Consider the following 22335-nt stretch of genomic DNA (forward strand, 5'->3'; position numbering starts at 1 on the left):
GTAACTTAAAATTAGAAAAATAGGCTAAATATTGAAAAAAAAAACTTCATCCACGAGCATTACAAAATGAAAACTATAAGCACCATCAGAAATACAGAACAAACGAGATTTCGAGTTTCATTAAAATATTTACTTCTAAAATTATTCAGGCAAACATAAAACGACTTGCGACATCAAAATAACAGTCAGTGCCCATAGCATTATTTACTGTCACATGTCAGCATATTTATCAAGACCAGTAACTATGGCCTTCTATTATACTGTACATGACAAAACTTTACCAAAACTTTAAAAAATGCGATAGGATTAGACATACATCCACCTACCATTGATGAGAAAATATCCTTTTGTCGCTCCGAGTAACTTTCGACAGATGCTTAAGTTGTAAAAGCACACAAAAGCTCCATATGAAAATAAACCTGTGCGTCATTTACTCTCTCTCTCTCTCTCTCTCTCTCTCTCTCACACACACACACTTAAACCTCTCTCCTCCCATCAGGTACAAAGTATACAGCCCCCTTTTTTTTTTACAACTTGTGATGAACTCTAAAAAATTAATAAGATAAGATAAAAAAAAAAAAAAAATGAATTTTGAACAATAATGCCCTGTTTGGGTTTAAGAGACCCCAAGGCAATTTCAGTTGCTAAAAAAAACTCTTACTGATTAAACAGTGATTGCAATTATTATTGTTATTATACAATATATTATAGATAAACTATAGATAAAGACGGTTCAAACATGCCCTAAAAAGTTACATTAATTCTGCTTGGGGTCCATAGAAATGTGCATAATTAAAAAAAAAAAATACATTTAACAGATTCACAATGGGGTGCAATGCTGCTTATTGTATATTTAGATTTATTGCATTTTCCACAATTTCTTCTGCATGCTGGATAGCCATTCTGAAATGTAGTATATGACAAAAAAATGGGGTTAAGCTTATATAATAACTTTCCGGCTATACTGTTTTTGCTAAGTCAAATAAACATATTAAAATAGTCTGAAAAAGAGGGTTATTTCTAAATGAATATGGTTTTTACATGCACATCATTTGGTTCTCTGTGATACAACCCAAACAGACAACCAGTAAAGAAAATCTTAAACATTTGTTTGGAGTTCATATTATAGTGTCATGACCAGAACCGACCATATAGCCTACAACGATCACAGATTACATAAAGATTATATCATTTGAAATGGTCTTATTTTTTAAGTTTAGAAAATATATTTAGAAAAGATTTTAAGATATAAAAAAAAATGGGGGGAAAAAATCGTATACTCTACTTTCCCACATGACAGTTCAAACTGGTTTTAGGTTCAGATCCCTTTCCGCGCTGGAAATGAGAAAGCCACCACAGCCACACGATGTTTTGATTCGTAAAGTGGCGCCATCTAGCGGACGGAACACACTGCGCCAGATAAGGTATATGATGCAGTGTTTTGCTAAAATCTCATTTATTTGAGATTTAGATATTTAAAATTGGACAACACCACATCTCAAACAATGGCCTGCTCTTTAAAGGCTTTTGGTTCTACAGGGAAAAAAAGTTGGATGCTCCAGTAAAATAAGGACAGACAATAATGCCTCATTATCTTTTACTCAAAAACAAAACAAAACAACAACAAAACACACACACACACACACACAAAAGAAAAGGACATCATATTTAAATATTTATTTGAACAGAATTCTAAATTTAGTTTTAGAAATTACTGTTTGGGTAGATAAAAATTCCTTGAATAAAATATAATTTCTTTATTGCATTGCCACAACGAATACCTGACATTAGCTATTTACAGAAACAATTCTTCTAAAAACCTTACAATACCTGACATTAGCTATTTACAGAAACATTTCTTCTCGAAACCATACCAGTAAACTTAATTTCATCTGTATATTTTGAGACGTGCTCATATTTTTTAAAAAGAATAATAATTTGTGCTTTGTATAAAATATGCAGTGTACTGCAATATCTTCAATCAAGTTGGTTATTATATTAGTTACATAAGAATATGTACAAAAATAAATGGTCCGTTGGAACTTGTGTCACGTGATCTGATGGGGTGCTTCCAGCATCTCCATTAGGAAAGTGTCTATGGGTGTGTCTCCAATCAGCTTGAAGAAAAATAGGTGCTCCAAACACTTGAGTCCGATGGATCGGAGGGCAGGAAGACGCAACAAAAGTTTAGCAAACCTGTAAACCAGGCAGGGAGGAAGACATAGAGTGAAAAAGAGTATGTGCAACAGATATGATCAGTATTTACTGAACAAACATGTATATGACTTTACCTGCCAGGCTGGTCAGGGTATTTCTGTTTAGTGTAGGTCTCCAGTGAAGCGTAAACTTTCTCCCTCAGTGCCTCTACCTCCGCTGGGTTAGACAAGCCTTTGGCGTCTACGAGAAGAGACAATCTGCATGATTAACTATACACTCTATCAAAACATCTTACACGTCTTTACATCAAATATATTAAAGTTCCTATTCACTGTAATTACATTTTGCAGTGTATAAAGGCATACAAAAAAAATTACAGTATTTTTTGTGTTTCACGAAAGAAAGAAAATGTCCGTAATGACAGAATTACATTTTTTGGGTAAAACATGTCTCTTAATCTATTATTATAATATAAAACATATTATATAACATGTATGTGTGTGTGGGGGGGGGGGGGGGGAGGGGGGTTGGAATGTAATGTAAATAATGGCATAATTTAAAATAACTTTGTTTATCAGTGCTGTAGACAAGTGTATAGAAATGGCAATGAGCGACACACCAGGGTTGAAGAGGACAATGGTTCTAAGGCAGCCTAGTTCTGTCTTATCCATCTGCATATCCTTCATTTTAGATACCAGCTCTGTCAATACCCTGCCACACAAGCACACAAAGCTTTCATTAGTTGTAATTCAAATAAAGATGCATATTTTATGATCATTCTCTAAACAAACAAAAATGTTGAAGGTGGAAATAGTCACCTGTTAAAAATGGAGCCGACACCTGCACTGTGAGCACTGCTCCTGTGGACATGGAGGCCTGTGCCCAGCAAGATGCCATCTTTAACTGTGATTGAGCGATGAGAGAATGAAGCAATGAGGAGTTCGTTCCATCCTGTAAGAAAAAAGATTGCATGAAGAAAATAAATGACAAGAATAGCAAGAAGAAAACATCATTAGCAAGGCTTTGTGATGCATTCTGGTGGCTACATCATGAATGCGTGTGAAGTGCTTGACCAGCAGAGGGCAGCATTCCCACTTACACAACCAACACAGTTCTGTCTGACCCTTTGACCTACAGTTATTATAGACAAAACTAAAAAAAAATAATAATAATAATAATTTCTTGAAATTAAGTTGAAATGAAATAAAACGTTGATATTAGATGAAACCCTTCATCTTGAAATACTTTTTAAATAATAACTGCTACCTTGGAAGCTAACTGAAATAAAGACCTTTAGGTTCAAGACAAATATTAAAAGTACTAAAACATCAATAAAAATAAAAAGTTTTACAGTTTTTTATTTTATTTTTTTTTTACAAATAATAAAAGATAAAAGATGACAGAAGCAAATTAATTACTAAAACTCAAAACTAAAATGAAAATGAAAAGCATTTGAAAAATGAAAAATTTAAAATGCTAATAAATACAACAATAGTACATAAATAATACAAACACACCAACATTGCATGTTCATTAAAGAACATGTATCATTAAAATGTATCATATTTTGTGTCAATTCCCTCGTTTTTCCAGATCCTACAACCTTGACGGAAAGTCCAAATGAAGTGCTAATCAAAAACAGCTCTTATAGGGGCAACAGAAGAAACAAAGTGTAGTCATAGAGTTCTTGTTTGTTAATAGCAACTTATATATATCTATATGTTTTATACATGTGTATGAGTGTCACATACCTGCTCGAAGCAAAATGACCTGATCATCCAAAGGCAGATCAGAGAAATGAGGTATCCTCTTGGCCCACTCCACCAGAGTAAACAGTTGTTTGTCAGCTGCATGGCAGATATTAGTGACTGGGTCATTAGTCTGAAGAAGGAGACCAGATGAAAACAAAGCAGAGAGAAAAAGAGTATTTGAGTTGTTACTTTCTCAAAGAATGCTTAAGCCATACATGTATGTACTGTGCAAATTGTACATGAATAAATATAAACATCTTTGTCTTACTGAGTTGACTGGACTGTTCTCTGTGTATGTCTCAGTCTTAGGTTCTACTGCGAGTTCTGCATCCAGAATCTTATCCACAGGCATGTCTTCATTAAAGCTGCTCGTTGATTCCACCTCATTATCACCTTTCTCCTTCCCACGCTGCCTCTCTTCCTGGACTGCTGTGATGTCCAGCAGAGCAAGGAAAGGAGTACATTATAAATCATTGTAATTACCGGTAATGATTATGACATCGAAAGTAATTTAAGAAATCTCCAATTTTTTAAAACTTTTATCTGTAATAATAGATATTGTACTTTTTTGATATTTTATTTGAGATATTATAAGATAACAAATGTACAAAATAATGTATTCAATATAATGTAAGAATATATAGAAATATGATATAATATACATAACATTTAGTCATTTAACAGATGCTTTAATCCAAAGCGATTTACAAATGAGGACAATGAAAAGCAATCAAATAAACAAAAAGGCAATGATGTGGAAGTGCTATAACAAGTGTCAGTTAGCTTAACACAGTGGCCTACACGTAGCAAGTTTTTTATTATATAGAAACAAATGGATTGAATACAAAAAGATTAGAAAAACAAGTGTTTTTTTGTTTTGTTTTTAAAGCTGTAAATGAATAGAGTACAAGACTAAAGAGGACCATTTTTTAAAGAATACAATTAGAAAAGAGAGTGCTAGAGTTAGAGGGTCCAAAAAAATAAAAAAGAAGAGATGTGTTTTTAGACGATTCTTGGGGCTGGCTAAGGATTCCTCGGATTGAGTTGGGCAGGTCATTTCACCAGGAGGGAACATTTAATTTAAAAGTCTGTGAAAGTGATTTTGTGCCTCTTTGGGATGGCAGAATAAAGCAATGTTCACTTGAGGCACATAAGTCTGAAGTAATGAAATTAGGTGAAGGGGTGCAGAGTCAGTGGGGTTTTGTAGGCAAACATTAATGCCTTGAATTTTATGAAGAAAAAAAAAAATAATAATAATAATATATATACACATATTGTATGTACTAATATTTATGTTATTTAGCATAATGTTAAAGTATGTTATTAATGTGTAGAAAATACACCAAATACACCATAAAAAAAAACACACCAAACGGAAACAAAACAATATAAATAAAATAAAACAAAATGTAAAAGCAATTGAAAAAACATTGATTTATGCACAGAAAACCTACAAATACAAACCTTCCCGCTTCATGCCCATGGCCAGGCACTTCTGGTAGCGGCAATATTGGCAGCGATTGCGCTGGCGTTTGTCTATCAGGCACTCTTTGCTGTCTCGACACGTGTAGGTCAGGTCTTTTCTGATGGTCCTCTTAAAGAAGCCTTTGCAACCTTCACAACTGTAAACACCATAGTGCTTTCCTGCAAACACAACCATGCTGAACCTCAGAAGGGATAGAGATGCATCTTGCATTAACTTCCAAACCAAAACAAAATGCAACACCTAAACGATCCCTGTGTTGTACCTGAAGATCGGTCCCCACAAATGGCACAGATGTGTTTGGAGAGCGATCCAGGGCTGCTGCACTGATAGCTGCTCATGTTGCTCAGCGGAGCCAATCCTGGTGGAGGCTTGATGTCTTCTGAGCTTGTCACATTTAAACAGTTCATCTGTCAGACAGGAAGAGAAGTGAAGAGAGACAGAAGCAGCTTATATAGTGTAATCAGGAAAAGACTTTATGTCACAATACAGCAGCAGACTGTTTGTGTCCCTTCAGCACAGCAGACACAGACACACACACACACACACACACACACACACACACACACACACACACACACACACACACACACACACACACACACACACACACACACACAAACCACAAAAACCCAAGAAAACACTCACAAATGCACCAAAACAGACTCCACCCTTGCAAAGCCATTACACAAGTAGCTGTGAGAGAGCTGATATAACATTTCAAAGGGGAGGGGAGATTTGTGTCCTCTCCCTCTAAGGAGAATTCACTATTTTTCCATCACATGTTGCTTTCTGCACTGCAGCATTGAGCCTGTAGGTGGCAGTACATGGCCATACCACAGGAATACAGAAAGAAAGACTAATCAGGAATAGGATTCAGTGAGCCTTATTTTCAGTGAATTACTGTCATAAATGTTTGTCGATTTATGTATTTGTATATGGCTGCTCCTTTTGTCGGGTAAAAAAAAAATTCACTTACTTTTCACACTGTTTTTCCATCACATAAATGATGGTTACAGTGTTGTTAAAACTTACAAACTAAAACTTTGAAAAAGTTACTAATTAAAAAAATAAAAATGAAAAAAGTTAAAACTTGCTTATTGAAATAAAGCTGAAAAAAGAATGCGGACAGTACAAATATTACATGGAAAACTTTAAACCTAAATGAAAATAATAAATGTTGAGTTGGTAACTAACCGAAACAAGATTAAATACTAAAATGACTCAAAACCAAAGTTTTAGAGAAATAAATAAATATAATAAAATGACAAAAGCACATCAAAATATATTTTAAAATAAAAACTGAAAAAAAGCTAATTTAAAATATTATTAAATATTGTAATAGGTAACAAGCATATACATTTTATATGAAATAATGGTTTTGATAACATTCTTTTACAGAAATGATACTGATGGAAATAACATTTGAAATACTGAACAAATTTATTTAACTTTAAAACAAATTTCAAAGTTAACAGCCTATGAACTCTAAACACTTTTCCAAAGTAAACTTTCTCACTTTTGTATAACTTGACAAAATTACAGCTTGGTTGGAAACAATACAACAAAACTGTCTGATATTATTTGGTTTTTCTTTACCTTCTGCTGTAACAAGTAAAAACCCATTTTCACTCAATAAATGTGATTTTTTTTCACTCTTTGATCAAGTGTTTTATAAAGACTAATACAACTTAATTTTATTTTGAGGACATTTTGCCTTTATTTTGGTAAGATTGAAATCCACCTGGGGCAAAAAAAAAGAAACACCCATGTGAAGGATTTCAGAATAAAAATCACCATGCACACACAATTAATGCCACATGCTACCAGCATTACAGGATTCTACACACATTTTCTTTTAATTTCAATATCATTTCAAGTACATTTAGACCCTGTATGTCTATCATGATTTATAACACACACTCACTTACGTATCCCATATACTGTAAGTTCATAGTTATTGATGTCCTTTCATTGGACTAAAAGCCTGTAACGTTTGTATAAGTCAATGGCTTTCTCTGGCCTCCAGGGACAAATGAGACGCACATCCAGACGCACATAAGCTGACCTCTTTTAACACCAGGGCATCCATACACTCTCAGAAAATGAAGGGACAAAGCTGTCACTGGATCTGCACCTTAAAGTACAAAAGCTAAAAGGTACATCTTTGTAGCTCACGTGTCTCTAAATGGTACATATAGGGTATTACTGCCAAGAGGCAAATTTTAATTTATGAAAGAGGGTAACATTTCAGTTTTTTCAGGACAGATCTTATTGTCTTTGGTTGGTGTCAGTCTGCGAGAGTTCAGAATTATAAGCGTCTTACACATGGGCAGAAATCCTGGGAGGGTCGATGGGGACATTACCCTAAAAATATGAGTCTGTGTATTATACTTTAAATAATTGAAATACTGTAAAAAAAAAAAAAATGCTTGATGAAAAGGGTTGCCAGGGTTTTTTGTTTTTTACAACAAAACCCTCCCAATTGCTACCCAAAATTAGCCCAAACTAACCGTGTTTCGAGGGGGAACGGTCTCCCTGCTGCACTAATAGTAGTAAGGATTTCATCTGTGTATACATATCCTTACACGTACAATTTAAGATGTATTATTTGTGTCCCTTTCAAAAATCGCTTTTATGTTTATTGTGCCCCCTCAACTGTTATACAAAATTCACGCCCCTAGTCTTACCTGTGGGCTGCTGAGGGTGTTAAAGCCCATACTGGGAGTAGAGGGCAAGGAAATTGATGGTGAACCCAGAGAAGGGCAGATGACCGAGTAGGGTGAGGCTAGGCCATTCATGGATGAGGCCAGGGTGTTCATGGGCGACTGCAGAGGGCGGGACGAACTGATGACAGACGGATGACCCACCATGGGGCTCAGGGGTGGTGGTTGAGAGTGGGGTGAATTAAGAGCACTAGTGTCTGTGAAGGGACAAAAAGAGAAATTAATATTAGACATGACAAGAGCAATTCAAATGTAGCACTGAAACGATTGCTGATGACATTATTGATCATAAAGACACACTTCTGGTAAAAAATAAAAAGATTAAGATATTTAATGCTTTTGAATAAAGTCTCTTATGCTCTTTAAGGCTGCATTTATGGATTAAAAAGACAGGAGTAATGTCTAATGAAAATGTTTCTTTGCATCACAGGAATAAATTCCATTTTGTAATATATTAAATTAGAAAACAGTTTTCTTTAACTGTAATATTTCATAATATTAATGTTTGGTATTTTTTTATCAAATCTATTTTTGCAGCATTGGCTAGCATAAGAGACTTTGTTTTTAAAAAACAATTGAAAATCATAATTATTCCAAATCTTTGACGTGTAATGTATAAACCAAACAATCATACTGGTCAGTGTAACAGGTCTCTATAAATATATCATGACACATACTATATATATTGTTTTATTTAGCATGTGCAGACATCAGAGAACAGGGTAAATATATGCCCAAAGGAACATTAAGTACTTTTGGAAACATGTGATTTTGCAGAACATCAATTACCTCTTATTAAGGCATAAAATGAAATAACATGTTGTTTAAGTACATAAATGTAAGAGGACACTTCACTACGAGAATCCATTAAGCCCTGCTGCTGTAACCCTTCAGTGCACAGCTGATGGAGTGCTACATAAGAGTACCTCTTAATGGTAGTTTGTACCGGCACAAACACATATAATCTATCTAACGTAGTACAAGGACACACACAGGGCAAAGGTTGCACCTTTTTTGCCAATACTGATAGTGTTGCAATCCATTACCTTGTTTCATCATTCATCAAGATGAAGATTAAATCAAATTTATCTAAGACTAAATTAACATGAACACAGCTTCAAGCAGTTGCTTTTATCAAGATGTGCAACACAAAAAAGCTTTATGAATGATTTGATCAGATCTTCTGACAAGGTGACTGTAACGGTTTATCTCTGGCAGGTTATTTCAATATAAACTACTTCTAATGTAATATTGCTAAATAAACCTAGACATGGTGATCAAGACCCTAGCAATTGCAGTCAAAATAATCCATTAATATAGTTTTTTAGGTCTTGTATTTTACTAAATTGCTGTCGAGCTAAAAACTAAAGTACAATAACATAATATACAACGATAAAGACAAAAACATTAAATCTGTAATTCAAGTCATACAGGTTTTATCATTCTAATGCTGAGAATGATGGGAAATGTTAATAGCATGAAACTTGCTAAATGAGAAGGTAGGTACATATTATTACTGAAAAGTACATATTAATACCTGAATTGTAAATATTAGTACCTTTTTAATGCATACTTACCCCGTTACAGTTTTGCACCTTATTGTAGGGAGACACTATAAGTGTCTGAAATTAGCTTCTTTTGTAATATAAATCTCTATCTTGTTGTTTCTTTTCCTTAAAATTTTCCAAATTCACAATTTCTAGTTTATTAACCAGGCATAATCATCAATTTCAGCACTTAAACACTGTAGTATGTTATCTGCAATGGATGTATTCTTCCAAACTGCATTTGTTGCATGTGTGTATGTCCCAGACTCTGGGCAGAAGGGGGAATTTCGGTGACAGATGGCCAAGATGCCTTCGGTAGGGCGGAAACATGGTCATACTGTGGTCCGCATGTCGTCCTATCCTTAAATGAGCCACCTGATCCATTACATATAAAACAGACCATAGAAGTCCAATGCTTAATACAGACTCCCTAAGGCTGAAAACAAGGCCGTCACACAGTATTTTTAAGGCTTTGGTACTGCATCTTTAAACAGAGATAAAAAAAAAAATCATTATTTTGCAAATTAATTTTCATGGTCAAATCCACACCAATGTTTTTTTGAGGTAGAGAAGGACGTAAAGGCTTCTCCACAATATATGCTTTCAACCTTTCTCTCCAAAGTTTTAGTTTTATGTTGACTACAAGTATAACAAGTATAATTGACACCCTATATACAACAAGGTCGCTATAGCTCTATCTCTGCAGATTTACATCTCATAAGGTCTATAAAAAACTTTGTTTAGATGCTTTAACCTTTAGCTGATAATTCAGATCTTATTCTTCTGAGATGGTCCATGTGCCAGACATTCATCAGGATTTCACAATGACTCTCGGCAGTGCCCATGACCTTTGTACAGCTGTCTGGGACCAAAGTGCAGCCTTTGGTAGAATGCTATCAAGTTCAGTGGAGACCACATGAAATCACCCAGGTCAATGCGGGCACAATCACATGCATAAACCACCACAGCATGTTAGATACAACAAACTGTAATCAAGATCCTCACAGATACTCTACACACTAAAAACAAAGAAAGGGTTGTATAGTTTCAATGAACAGCAGACCTGTGACATCAGTTCCATGAGCTGGAACACAACAGGATTTGGAGAGGGATAGTTAAAATCTTTTAATTGTTAATTACTGGTCAGCTGAGGTGTGGAGTCTCCAGCAGGGCTCTAATTCATTAAGCCTCTCACACACGAGTTTGTAAAACATGTTGACTGAAACGACATGATATAGAAAGATCACAAACTACTGTTTAATGTTTATTTTGTTTGATATTTTAACACACTTATTGTATAATTTTTTGTTTTGCATACAGTAATTATTTAAAATGTTCTGTCACTGTTTATTAACTGTTTATTAACTGATAATTTGTTAATATTGTTCCAGTGACCCAACAAATGCAAAACATGAAATTGAGAAAAACAATAAGAGAAATTACAATTAAAACATATTATTTATTAGAATTATTCATACATTTTAGCTACAGAAAATGCAAGCCTTATTGCTAAAAGAAACATTTAGCATTTGAATGTCAGTCCAAAAAAGTTGCAAAACTTGCATTAAACTAGACTTTGCTGGTTATAATACTAAATAACAGGATATTCCCAAAAGTAGGTTTGGAGATTTAGCAGCATATTATTGGCTGGAACCACACAGACAAACACACACCCACTGCATGAAATAAACAGTGGTTACGACAACAGGTTCCAACCCCCAATTTTAAATAAAAATCTCTTGAATCACTTAATTCTGTCCTAAACGAAGTTGACATCTGATCAATAATGACACTATACCCACTTCTCATCACTGACAAATATTTTCAACCACCTGTCAAGAAGACAGGGGTTGTGGGGAGGACAACAGACACAAAAAAAATGGAAGGGGGTAGAAGAGATGGAGAAATGGGACACTGTCCCACTCTATCCCAGTCTGCCGTAGAGAGCTGCAGGACATTAAATCAACCCTGATTACCGCCATGTGTCCATAATCCTCCAAAGCCCAGGACTGCACACACACACACACACCTCACACTTCAGTTACTAACATCGCTTAATCAACCGTATCTTAAACTAGTTTATCAGCACATGATGTTGTTTATATGTGAATAATTAACCTACACACACTTAAATTCAATGATGTAGTTGGCAACAATATTATGTTTACTACCTAAACACCTCATTCACCATGCTTTAACTAAATAAGCATGAATTATTCTACACACAAAAAACACACAAGCTCATGTTTTTCTTATCAGAGCTGCTGTAATAAAGCATTACGTTCATGCTCGTGTACCTAGAATCGCTGACAAAGGTGAAAATGAGCTGGACTCAGGCATCAGGTGGTCTGGGATATGTTGAGATTTTATTTTATGGCAGTACTGAGTGCATTTTTAATGATGAAATGTACAGTGTTTTTTGTAGGGCTTGGTTTAAATGTGTGGGTTCTATAGCAAAAGGGCATATAACTGCTGCTGTATGTGAATAACATCAGTATTTGAAAAGGCAAGAGTGAACTGAAAACTAAAGAATATAATAGAGTATCAAGTAAAGAGACATCTAGGCATGAAGTCAATGAACTCTGAATGTGTCCTGTAGTAACCTCTCTATTATTGTGTTCAATACAAGCACATTTTGTCACATGCATTAGTCATTTAAAATAACTTTTGCTGACGATTGCTTTAGTCACACAAAAAAGTGAAGTAAAATAAGGACAGACGATACTGTACACTAAATACTAGTCAGAAAAATGCTGACTGGGTTGATAAGCTGATATTTGGAAACAAATGTCACAGGAAATGAAAGAACATTAATCAGTTTCAAAACATCCAAACATATCGTTTCATATCATATGTGTCGTGTCGTGTCATATCATATGAGAGCTGATATTCTGAAGCACTGAGGATAAACTTGTTTAAAAACCTGAGTAATGTTTGTGACATTTTACATTTGATGACCACAGTTAATGTCACAATCAGAAATCAGTAGGGACTGTTCCACTGAACATTGCACAAGAGTTTGTGAAGTAACTGTGTTCAGCCAGACATCTTGTTTATCAAAATAAACTTAAAAGTAACAGATTCTGAATACTTTAAATCCTAAGTGAGTGTGAAAACTATTCAAAAGCAGCAGCTGGATGCTGTCAAGACAACACATCTCTCCATTCATTGTCTTCACTGGCTGCTAAAATATACTTACAACATGCGGCAGATTTATGAACAAATGACTAAATGACAAATGAAAAATAATTTCCAGCTAATTTTTTCCCCCTTGTTTCCAGCCAAAATATCTAAAAAAAATTAAATCAACAAGGATCTTCTGGACAAGAAAAGTTAATGTTTTCAGAAAAGTCTTGTTTTCAGAAAAAAATTATCTTGTTTCAAGTAAAAACTCACTTAATTTTGATTAGTTTTTTCTGAAAACGTGACAATAATGTTTTCTTGTCTAGAAAATCCTTTTTGATTTAAGAATTTTTAGATATTTTGTCTGGAAAATAGAAAAAAAAAATATTTCCAGTGTGCTTTATGTAAATTGGTCAAAAAGACCACTAAAGTCAGTTTTTAATGGGAATGAACACACTGGTATAAGATTGGTTGGTCTAAATTTTTTAAGTGTTTTTGAAAAAGAAATCTCTTATGCTTATCAATGCTGAATTTCTTTGCAGGGGAAAACAGTACTACTGTGAAATATTATTTGAATGTATTTCAAAATTGAATTTATTCCAGTGATGGCAAAGCTGAATTTTCAGCAGCCATTACTCAAGAAGCATTTCTTATTATTATCAATATTGAAAACAGTAGTTTAATTTTATGAAAATGATGAATATTTTTTCAAATTTAAAAGTAATTACTGTAACTTTGGGTCAATTTAATAAATTCTTGTTAAATAAAAGTTCTAATTTCATAAAAAAATACATTAAAATCATACAGAAAACTGATTAAGGATCACACTATCCAGCTTAACAGTCAAGCAATGTACCAAGGACAACATCCATTTCTGTTCCAAATTTCCTGAAACTGAACTTGTTCGAAGCTTGAGGGTTTAACAGAGGACCCATGAGAGAGTCAAGAGAGAAACAGAAACAGATAAAGTCACAAACATCCACCCCAATACACGTGAACAGCTCTCACTCTCAACTTTCAAAATAAACTTCCTAGAAAACAAGCTGTCTTGGGATATTTGAAGCCAAATCAATCAAAACATAAACAAGACAATTGATCCATTCTGTTTTACTCTGAGAGGCCTCTTAAAAGAGAAACCTTAAAGGGGGGGTGAAATGCTATTTCATGCATACTGAGTTTTTTACACTGTTAAAGAGTTGGATTCCCATGCTAAACATGGACAAAGTTTCAAAAATTAAGTTGTGCGTTTGAAGGAGTTTTTTTGTTCCAAAAATACCTCTTCCGGTTTGCCACAAGTTTCGGAAAGTTTTTTTCGAGTATGGCTCTGTGTGACGTTAGATGGAGCGGAATTTCCTTATATGGGTCCTAAGGGCACTTCTCCCGGAAGAGTGCAAGCGCGCACCGTAGAGCAGAGCAGAGCCATTCACTGACCAGAGCGAGAGAGCGAAATGTCACCAAAGTGTGTTTTCGGTTGCCAGGGCAAGACAACCCTGCACAGATTACCAAAAAAAACAGCATTAAGGGACCAGTGGACAGAGTTTATTTTAACAGAGCATCAATGGAGTTGTGCAAGTGTTTTTGTTTGTTCCCTGCATTTCGAAGATGCTTGTTTTACAAACAAGGCCCAGTTTGCCGACGGATTTGCATATCGTTTATTACTTAAGGATGATGCAGTCCCAACGAAAAAGGGTCACGATCGTGTGTTGGAACCGCATGCGGTGAGTAAAACTGCTTCAAATATCTCTGTGTTGTTAACTTTGCTATCGGCGCGTAAGCATATCAAGTAAACAACATGCTATGTATGGTGTGTGTGTATTAAAATAACATTTGTTTAGCTGGCCACATAATGCATTTCAAGACATAAGTATAACCGGTTCTATTTCTTGGCAGCAAACGTTTTCCGCCTCAGTTGGCATCAAACTGCACTTCCCACATGTAAACCTTTAAAAAAAAAAAAAAAGACATAAAGTGGAACTTTGTCATTTTTCAAAACCGCTAAGCAAATATATACAGTTTCAATAACTTACATACTACATAGAGACGTCCTGCTGTAGTTGTTGCTGCTGCTGCTCTTGTTCAATTTCAGCCTCTGGATCTGATTCTGGATCATAAATGTACTGCTGAATCTGACTGTTAGCCATGGTTTGTTTTGGATGATGGTTTTTTCCTCACGGTAATGTCATGTTTTTTTTCCTCACGGAAATGTCACAGCTTCCAGACGCTCTAAATGCAAAAGCCTACGCGCGCTCGTGATTCTTTAGCTCCGCCCACACGTCACGCCTCCAGCCGCTCGTGTTTTTTCCGGAAAAAATCGGTACAGACTATCTTTCTCTTATAAATATAATAAAACTAAAGACTTTTTGGAGATATGGAGAATGCAGTACTACTCTATAGGTACTCAAGATTAACAGGAGATTAAGTGAAAATGAACATTTCACCCTTTAAAGTGTGGTAACATTTAAACTGATTTAACAAGTTAAAGAAATCTTTTTTAAAGTTCCTTAATGCAACAACCAGCCTACACACATAAAAAATGTTATCAAAGGAGACTAGATGTTAGGTTACAAATGGGATCTAGCAGCATAAGACATGTGAGAAACCACAGTGTAGTCAGCCCTACACATAGCCTCAAGTAACTTCAGCAAAAGAGGAAGGTGAAAAGAAATCAAAGAGAACTGGAAAAGGAAGGATTAGGATGAAAAATTAAGACGAAGAGGGCTCTGTCTCTAGTGTTTACATCAAATATATTGAACAATGTTGAAAGACCATCCAGATAATCTCAGCAATGATCAAAGACCCTAAAAAGATGTTTTCCTTAATACTGAACTTAACCCTAACCTACAGCCAATCACAACCCAGACTATTGTTTTGCATAACTACCGATACAAAAATTAAACACACTGAATAAAGCATCCAGACACCACACCCATATGTGCTTCTTTATCACAAAACCAGGCATTAATACTTGTCCTCCCTAACGGCTGCCACTCTTCTGGAAAGGTGTTTACATACCTTGGAATGAAGCTACAGGGAATCACAAGCATCAGTGAGGTCAGGTACTGATGATAGAGTCAAGCTCACAGTCAGTGTTTCAATTCATCCCAAAAAGATTCTTCTTTTTTTTGTCCATACAATTAAAGTCAATGTGGTCTAGTGTTGTTTTGACTTTCAAAGTATGGTGAAATACAGTTTCTTTTGTGTTCTACAGAAGAAGGAAGGTTTACAACTTTAGAAAGACATTAGAGTGAGTAAATTATGACAGAATTCAAATTTTTGGGTGAACTATCCCTTTAAGATTTATCATCGCTAGAATTAAGAGGCCTTGATGAATCCGTTAAAGCATGTCTAAATACTTTTATTTCAGCTGTAATTTACCAAACAACATATTATGGTATATTAAAGACACCTAGATGTACTTCAAACTTAATTAATGTAATCATATGTTACATTAATTTGAAGAATGAGGCACACATGCAAACTTCTATGCAGGCTCACATGCTATGTCATTATTGCATTAAAGTTTTAAACATTACATTGACACCTCTTAAAGAAAGATAGAAACAGAAAGAGAAAGAACAACAGATAGTGACTGTCAATTGGCGGCGACAACTTCCGTCACCGCTTTCTATTGTGTGATCAAATGGGAGTTTGTCCTTGTCAGTTTACACACACCCACACACACAAACGTCCCTCGACAGAACTATTGTCACAGAGAAACAGAAGAAAAGCAAAGAAGTGAGGGGGTGAAGTACCCCGAGTGTGTGAGATATAAAGGGATATACTGAAATAGATTGATCCAAGCAGACTTTCCTAAAATATCTGCAATTCTCCAGTGCCACCTTACCCTGATCTATAACAGCTGAACAGCATTAGAGAACAGAGCCTTGCCAATTACTCTCACTGCCAAAAGCTGAGAGCAGAGGGTACACATTAATTACACACAAGCTACAATTGACATGCAAAGCAAGTGTCTAAAGTGTCAAATCAACAAATAGATTTCATAACATATATGACATTTTTGGAAAAAGATAAATACTTTTATCTTTTTTTTAAGCAAGGATGCATCAAAGTGACAGTAAAAACATGTATAAAGATGCAAATGATTTCTATTTCTTGCTGTTCTTTTGAGCTCTCTATTTATCAAAATCCTGGAAAAAAAGTTTCAACAAAAAGATTAGGTTTTATATTAACTGTTTTCAACACTGATAATAATAATAGAAGAAATATGTCTTAAGCACAAACAGAGGATATTCAAATGATTTCTGAAGTATTATGTTAAACTGAAGACTGGAGTATTGGCTTCTGGAAATTCAATGTTAACACCACAGGAATAAATTTGATTTGATTTTTTTTTATTACAAAATAATGAATGCATTCTTGGTAAACTTTCACCATGTGCACTGTGAAAGAAATATTAAAGATGTTTGAATCAACCTGACTATTAGATATGCCACTCAAAAGTATTTTTATAGGTTAGATTTGGCAGTTAGAAATACTCATGTCTCCAGCATGAATTTGGGGTGGGACTATCCATTTGTCAAACCAACTGCAGACCAAAAAATCAGGAAACCTGTTTAAAAATAATTTTCCCAATTCCATTTGGAAATATGAAAACAATTCCAGAACGAATTCCAGTTAAGAATTTGTATTCCCTTGCTTAGAAATAACAAATGATATGACAGCTTCTTTACTCATGACAATGAACCACAAGACACACCAACACATCTCTAAAATGCACATATGTATGGACAGTTTTGAAATCAGTCAAATATTTTTTTTATCCAGCTGTTTCCAACAGCACAATCGTCTGATCTTCCCTTACGATGCACCAGCCATGCTGTCCCTGGGAACGTACAGGAAGTAAGAATTACAGGAGTATCTTTTTATCAGATACTCACAGTGGCTGTAGTGACCACCCTCTCTGTCGTGACTCTGACCCTGAAGAGGCAACGCCGCCGGATGCCACATGACTGCGAGCACCACTCGACCAAACCTCACCAGGCACAGCAGAGCACAAAGACTCACTCCGCTGATGGAACAGATGGGATATGAGTGAAACAGGACGGCCGTAGGAGGAGGATCCGCAGGGAGGAGTCTGCTGGTTTATGGGATTACTCGGATTATCAACCACTGAATCCAGCAGGAACCGTTTACTGCCACAAAGATCAGCCTCTCTCGCCTTTGACAAAACTCCTTCTGCAAAGGCCACGGTCTGCCCGGACAGAGGCTCTGAGTGTCATTAAATATATCAGCCCAGGCGAGCCACCTGTTGAAGTGGGATGAAGTGCACTTCAGTGAATATGAGGTTCAACATATAAAAAAGCTATTTGTTTAGATTTAAAAAAATTAACATTACTGTAAATCTACAGTACATCTGATTATCAAGAACACTCTATAACTGACCATAATATCACAGAATGATGGGCACATCAGTGCTTCTATTAAAGCAGTGTAGTGGCAATAACAGCTCTCTTTCACACATGCACACACACTAAAGGGGATTTTGAGCCAAATCAATCGTGCAGAAAAGAATAAAAAGAAGCTTTGAGATATTTCAATATAGTGATGCATTAAAAGCATATACAATATATCAATCCTGATGCCATTACAGCTTCATTGAAAGACAGCCAAGCAGTAGAGAGAGCTGCCTTCATGACAGAATGCCTTCAGGGTGAACCTAAAAAAGCCTCTTTAATATGTCGTCCTATAAAAGCAATGCCCCACATGGATCAGTTAGACTGAAACGAGAGATGCGATCACAGAAGATTGACACAATTGGAGCTGCCTGAAGAAATATTAAGAGCCACATTACCAAAACAGCTGTATTGGGTTTTCTATCTTCATGCATTTCTTTTGCTAACAAAACAATCACTGATATCTCTCTTACAGTAACTTATTCTTTCCATAAACCTAACCATGTGTCCTTTAAGAAAATCTGTGTCAGTAAAGGTTAAAACATTATTCATTAAATATTATTATCTTCTGTCATCTATAATAAGCCTTCAGCCTCAATATGTCTACATTGCTGTTCAAAGGTCTAGGACAGTGGTTCTCAGAGACATACAAAAGATGCAGTGCTGGGGGTACTTCATGGAGAGTTTGGAGAACCCCTGGTTTAGAAAACCAGAAGTGAAGTCTTTGTTGCAAATGATTTCTGTATCAAATAAATGTTCTGAAGACTGGAGTAATGGTTGCTGCTAATTCAACTTTGCCATCAAAGGAATTAATTATATTTTAAAATATTCAAAAAGAAAACGGTTTGTTGCTTGCTTGCTGCAAGTTTGATCACATAAATGTAGTATTGATGAACACAAAATATTATTTTTTATTTATTTATATTAAAAAAATCTTACAGACTCATAACTAAATGTTCACAGTTCAACCCCGCCACTGTGATATAAGGGTCCACATCTAACATTTCAAAGCAGGATGTCCTCTGGGAAGCAGTCAGGGCATGAACGCATCCACAGATCAAAATAGATATCCACCCTTGCTCCAGTCTACTTTACCCCAGAATTATATTACCCCAGAAGGACTATAAATCCAGAACACGGAGCTAACAGAAGCTGAAGGCCAGAACAGCATCTCTTTTAGTTCATTCATCTACAGCAGCTATACAGGGTTATTACAGTTTGTAAGACTTGTTAAACTGCTGCTAAAATGGTCTAATCTCAATAATAATTTCATTTTAATTCCATTAAAGATAAAATTCGATTTTTGTGTGGCTTTTGTATCATCCTGAAAGGGTTTAACTTGGACCATCTAATAACTAACAGGCTAACTTTTGCAAAAAGTATACACTCACTCTTCCTATACGTTCTTTTCTCGTGGACTACATATCCTCTGTTTCTCCTGGTTGAGCTTCTTTGATTCTCCTAGCCATGAAAGTGATGGTAAGGGCAAGGCTGCATAGTGAGTCACATGTTGAAAGCCTAAAGCACATATCGGAAATCTACAGAAACACTGTGAGCTGTTTGAAAGCATGTGTACAGCTGGCAATAACAAAGGTCTCCCAGCCACTCCTGCCTGACGACTGTAATACATTTTTTTTTCTGTGTCTTTGGACTTGCAGAGTGAGTTTGCATTGTTAAAGGTGGAGGAATGTTGTCAGCTATAGGCACTTTTCAGAGATACAAAAAACGGAGAACTCAATGACCCCTTCACTGACATTGAAAAGATTTCTGTAATTTAAACAGTAGGGCATGGTGCTAGCAACACCAATGTCATGGATTCAATTCCTAGGAAATGCATGAATAAAATGTATACCTTAAATGCAATGTAAGTCACTTCTGCCAAAAGTTTTAGTGTACTGTGCATGCAATTAAAAAGGAATTGAATGTGTATACCTGTTCACTACGAAAGCAAAACGTGATTAACTGTGATTCATCTAACCTTGTTAACCTGGTTAACGTTCAAAGTTCAAAACTCTTAGTGTGTTTTCTGGTTCTTAAAGAAACCCAGGCATCATGGTGGCACATGAATAAATCGTATGTTAACAGTAAGTCTATATTTATTAATTGTTAGTTGACATTTTTATTACATCATGCATTAATACAGCTTTATATTATTCACAGCTTTAACACTACTTAGTAAAGGGGTCATATGACATTGCTAAATGGTGTGATGCAATGTGTTTATGCAGTTTAAGGTGGTTTCAATAAATGCAGTTAGTTTTGAAGCAGCCATGTCAGGGAGATGCTATGTGTATCTGGGCGAAAGCAAAAGCACTTTATTTGGTGCTTCTGAAAGTATAGATGCATTTAGGAATCTTTAAGGAATCTTGTTCCAACAGAACAGCAATGCATTTTATGGATGACTGTTTCATGAACCTAGGAGAGGAGGACATTCTGACTTTGCTACGACAATCTGGCACTTCTGAATCGGCTACTTTAAGTATATTTTGTTATTAGTTAAAGTATTTGCTATTGAATGTCCAAATGAAGAGTTTTGCGCATCGCGTGCACGTGTGTGTGTGTGTGTGAGAGAGAGAGAGAGATATAGAGAGAGATGGTCACACATTGGAGTCAGTGGAGTCTTAACCATCCGTGGCTTGTGTACTGCAAACACATAAAAGCTTCATCACTGTGTCTGTCACTTCACTTTGCGTGAACATTTGGGTGGTGTTACGCAAATCTTCCCACATCATGACATAGACATGTGGGGGCATATTTAAACAAGAAATTTTAGGAGGGCGTATCTGACATTTAACTTTTATAAAAAATATCTACTTGGATTTGAGACTTTAGTCTTTGCAACTTCACAGATCTTCTTTATGCACCAAAAGCTTGTAACACTGTTATCACATCATATGACCCCTTTAATACAACATTCTATTTTTGTGTGTGTGTGTTTGCACAAAACTACTGACCAGGAGTGAACACATTGTATTGGGTACATATTGTTCATTGACAATAAGTGATACATCTGATATTACCTCTAAAGCATATGTACAGTAGGTTGAATTCTTGCTCTGCAGGAAAATCCAGCTTAAGCTAGTAGATGTGGAACTGTGGATAGTTTCATGCTGGTCAATGGCTAGTGTAAAATGGTATACCATGTTGGACCAGCTTATACCAATTGGTCATATTAGCTTAAGATTCCCAAAGGTTAGGTTATCATGCAATAATGTGCTGTTTATCTATCGTTTTCCAGTCAAGTTTTTAATCAAAACAATTAAATTCATTACAACTTGGCTTAAAAATGTAATGTTAGTTCAATTAACAGCATCAAGCTATTTAAATATGTGTCACAGATAGGCAACTTTTTACATGAGTCTTATGACTTCCACTCAACACCATAAAACTATAACTTGTTAAGAGTTGTTTCTTACTTTGCTTAGAATAATGTAATTCGCACTCACTCCTGTAACACGTTGCAAAAGTTCAAATACAATGTTTGCTTTGAAATACAAGCCATACTCATTTCTATGTTAAGTGTACATGCTATACTCTGCTGGAAACCGTCTCAAAAGCAATAAATAACAAATCAGGCACAACAGCCATGCTCTGAGAGCGATCGATTACATAAACACAATTAAAGTGCCAACCATGCCTGTAAACCGCGCGAACACCTGACCGATGTCAAAGCACGCGGATTGATAGGGCTATAATATGTCTGAAGTTCATCAGCCAAGTTGTTTTAACGCTTTCGAGGGCATGGACATTTAAGGCAAACTACACGGACAGCTGCGTAAATAATATGGCACAAGAGCAGCAAAAGGAAATGAAGAAAGACAGCGGCTTACGGAGATGTAAATATGTGTCGTGAGTATCCATCCCGAGTCAGTTTATTGTCGGCTCTTGTCCTGGAGGAGCTCCGCACCCCTCTTGATTCCTCTTCCCAAGTGAACTACACTCTGCGGCGCTGCTGCTAGCTCGGGGCCCCGCTCAGGGGGAGGCAGGAGGAGGGGTTTCTCCAACGACAACAATCAGATAAGACACTGCACAGGCAGATGACTTTAGCACATGTGTGCATGTGTTTTTTACAGAATAACATTCAAGCTGTTTAACAATGGTAATAACATATATTTTACTTTTCTTTATAACTTG

The 22335-nt window shown here is 35.7% G+C and overlaps 1 protein-coding gene across 4 annotated transcripts; it reads right to left on the reverse strand.

The window, feature by feature from the left end:
• Nucleotides 1–1733: 1733 nt before the first annotated feature.
• LOC113072653 (retinoic acid receptor RXR-gamma-B) lies at nucleotides 1734–22158 on the reverse strand. 4 transcript variants are annotated; one of them, XM_026245630.1, is made up of 11 exons: nucleotides 22032–22141; nucleotides 17686–18053; nucleotides 8082–8314; nucleotides 5657–5801; nucleotides 5373–5552; nucleotides 4177–4334; nucleotides 3909–4038; nucleotides 2976–3108; nucleotides 2777–2868; nucleotides 2292–2397; nucleotides 1734–2196 (listed from the first exon to the last, which is right to left on the reverse strand). In XM_026245630.1, exons 2-11 carry the CDS (start codon nucleotides 17753–17755, stop codon nucleotides 2049–2051), a joined length of 1395 nt encoding a protein of 464 aa, XP_026101415.1. In that variant the 5' UTR covers nucleotides 17756–18053; nucleotides 22032–22141; the 3' UTR covers nucleotides 1734–2048. The 4 variants fall into 4 exon arrangements, with proteins under 4 accessions (XP_026101415.1, XP_026101414.1, XP_026101416.1 ...); XM_026245629.1 differs by having other exon boundaries at nucleotides 4177–4337; nucleotides 22032–22140; XM_026245631.1 differs by lacking the exon at nucleotides 17686–18053 and having other exon boundaries at nucleotides 4177–4337; nucleotides 22032–22158.
• Between the last annotated feature and the right edge of the window lie 177 nt (nucleotides 22159–22335).

The sequence above is a fragment of the Carassius auratus genome, unplaced genomic scaffold (assembly GCF_003368295.1).
Source record: "Carassius auratus strain Wakin unplaced genomic scaffold, ASM336829v1 scaf_tig00009814, whole genome shotgun sequence".
In the NCBI taxonomy this organism is placed as follows: domain Eukaryota; kingdom Metazoa; phylum Chordata; class Actinopteri; order Cypriniformes; family Cyprinidae; genus Carassius; species Carassius auratus.